The following is a 2,500-nucleotide window of genomic DNA, read 5'->3' on the forward strand; positions in this document are numbered from 1 at the left end:
ACGTTCACACACAAGACACATTCACACAAACACACACAGACATGCTTAAACGGATACACACACACACACACTAACACCCATTTGCTTATACAGAGACACACACATGCACTCTCTCTCACAGTCATGCAGTGTTGTTGTACGGTGATGTGGTGTGTGTGTGTGTGTGTTGTTCTCCTCAGTCTGCTGGACTGTGCTGCGGGTCGTCCTCTGCTGCTGAATGAGCTGCAGCACTTTGTGACTCTGGTGACGGGTCTGCTGGAGCGGCTGCTGGACTATCGCTCCGTCATGAGTGAAGACAGCAGGAACAACCGCATGAGCTGCACCGTCAACCTGCTGGTACTACGTTCATTTCCTTTTCTACTCTATTTCTTTTCCTCAGTTTTGTTGCTTTGAGTATTATCGAAGAGGTTTTGGGCATTTAATGTGTGGATTAAAGGTAAACTTTGATAGTATGCATCTGCTAAAGAGTGGGCCAGATCTGTTGAGAGGAAACTGTATTGAACAGATTATAAAGTCATTTTAGAGGAGTCATCAGGGCGATTTTGGAAACATAGGCTCATTCTGAAACCGTATCCTTATATACATTTCTGGAGATCGCAAATTATGTAGCCAGAGGTACAGTACGTATGGCTGTATTTCGTCTTTAGGACGAACACTACGGGGCGGTATGACGCCATTCTTTTCACGGTTACCAGCTGAAAGCGCACTTCCGTGTAGACAGCTTTACTGATGTTACAAGTTTGTCCGGTAGCTCGACATGTACGACGGTGGACTTGAGACGCAGAGAGAAGTTGACCACAACGACGGGGTTCGAGTCTGGAGAAGAACGGTTCCAGAAAGAGAAAACACAAGCCAAAAAATAAAATAAGCAAATTAAATAACAGGGTGAGAATGTGGTAAAATCTGAAAACGTGGTATAAATCAGGCGAGGGCTTTTCTTTTTCTGGATCGCTTTTAAAAACACTATGGGTTGGGTATAGGGAAATCGGTTGGCAGGTCCTTATATATGCTTCTGAAAGCACTATCGGTTGGGTTTAGGGAAGGGGATGGGCGTGTCAATCTGTGCTTCTGAAAACACCGTTGGTTGGGTTTAGGGAAGGGGGTGGGCGGGTCAATCAGTGCTTCTGAAAACACTATTGGTTGGGTTTAGGGAAGGGGATGGGCGTGTCAATCTGTGCTTCTGAAAACACTGTTGGTTGGATTTAGGGAAGGGGGTGGGCAGGTCAATCAGTGCTTCTGAAAACACTATTGGTTGGGTTTAGGGAATGAGGTGGGCAGGGAAGGCAGTGGGCGTGTCAATTGGTGCGTTTGAAAACACTATTGGTTGGGTTTAGTGAAATCGGTGAGTGGGTCAATCTGTGCTTCTGAAAACACTATCGGTTGGGATAGGGAAGGAGGTGGGCGCGTCAATTTACGCTTTTGAAAACACTGTTGGTTGGGTTTAGAGAAATCGGTGGGCAGGTTAATCAGTGCTTCTGAAAACACTGTTGGTTGGGTTTAGGGAAGGGGTGGGCAGGTCAATCAGTGCCTCTGAATACACTATTGGTTGGGTTTAAGGAAAGGGATGGGCGTGTCAATCTGTGCTTCTGAAAACACTGTTGGTTGGGTTTAGGGAAGGGGGTGGGCAGGTCAATCAGTGCTTCTGAAAACACTATCGGTTGGGTTTAGGAAAGGGGGTGGGCGGGTCAATCAGTGCTTCTAAAAAACACTATTGGTTGGGTTTAGGGAAAAGGTGGGCGGGTCAATCTGTGCTTTGAAAACACTGTTGGTTGGGTTTAGGGAAATCGGTGGGCAGGTCAATCAGTGCTTCTGAAAACACTGTTGGTTGGGTTTAGGGAAGGGGGTGGGCAGGTCAATCAGTGCTTCTGAAAACACTATCGGTTGGGATAGAGGAGGGGGTGGGCGGGTCAGTTTGTGCTTTTGAAAATACTGCCGTTTGGGTTTAGGGAAATCGGTGGGCGGGTCAATCAGTGCTTCTGAAAACACTATTGGTTGGGTTAGGAGAATGATGAGTGTGGGTCAGTCAGTCAGTCAACTGCGGCCTCTGGTGGATTTATGTGAGAACAGCAGGCGTGACCGGCACTTGTGAGAGAAATTTGAGATCTCTAAAAGCATACACAGCACCCTCTGGTGGATACATGAAAACAAAAACTGCAAAAAAAAAAAATACTTCTGGGACGTATTTGGCGCTCTCCAGAAATGTATGTAGCGGTACGTTATTAGAATGAGCCTGGGTTGGATTTTGAAGCCATTCCCACATGACCTTGTGTTTTACATTTATCTATCTATCTTTTCATACTTTTTAAAACTGTTTAAAGTAAATAAACTATTACTGTCAGGCTTTCACAAGCCAACCTCAAAGTTTGTTCTCAAACTTTAAGAATCTAGTTCATACTACAAAGATCCGGACACACACACAGAAACACACTTGAACAGCTATCTTTATGGGGACTTCTTATAGCTTTCATGGGGACCAAAAAGTCCCCACAAGGTAAAAATG

At 45.5% G+C, this 2,500-nt stretch overlaps 1 protein-coding gene across 2 annotated transcripts in view; it reads left to right on the plus strand.

Annotated features, from left to right (window-relative positions):
* The window catches only part of dock2 (dedicator of cytokinesis 2), a 186,256-nt gene that overhangs the window by 162,335 nt on the left and 21,421 nt on the right, over positions 1–2,500 (plus strand). For both annotated transcript variants that reach the window (XM_073922441.1, XM_073922440.1), the window contains one exon: positions 180–336. In XM_073922441.1, the coding sequence (XP_073778542.1) occupies positions 180–336 (157 nt within the window). The remainder of the gene's footprint in view (positions 1–179; positions 337–2,500) is intronic.

Source organism: Danio rerio, chromosome 14 (assembly GCF_049306965.1).
Source record: "Danio rerio strain Tuebingen ecotype United States chromosome 14, GRCz12tu, whole genome shotgun sequence".
Lineage (NCBI taxonomy): Eukaryota > Metazoa > Chordata > Actinopteri > Cypriniformes > Danionidae > Danio > Danio rerio.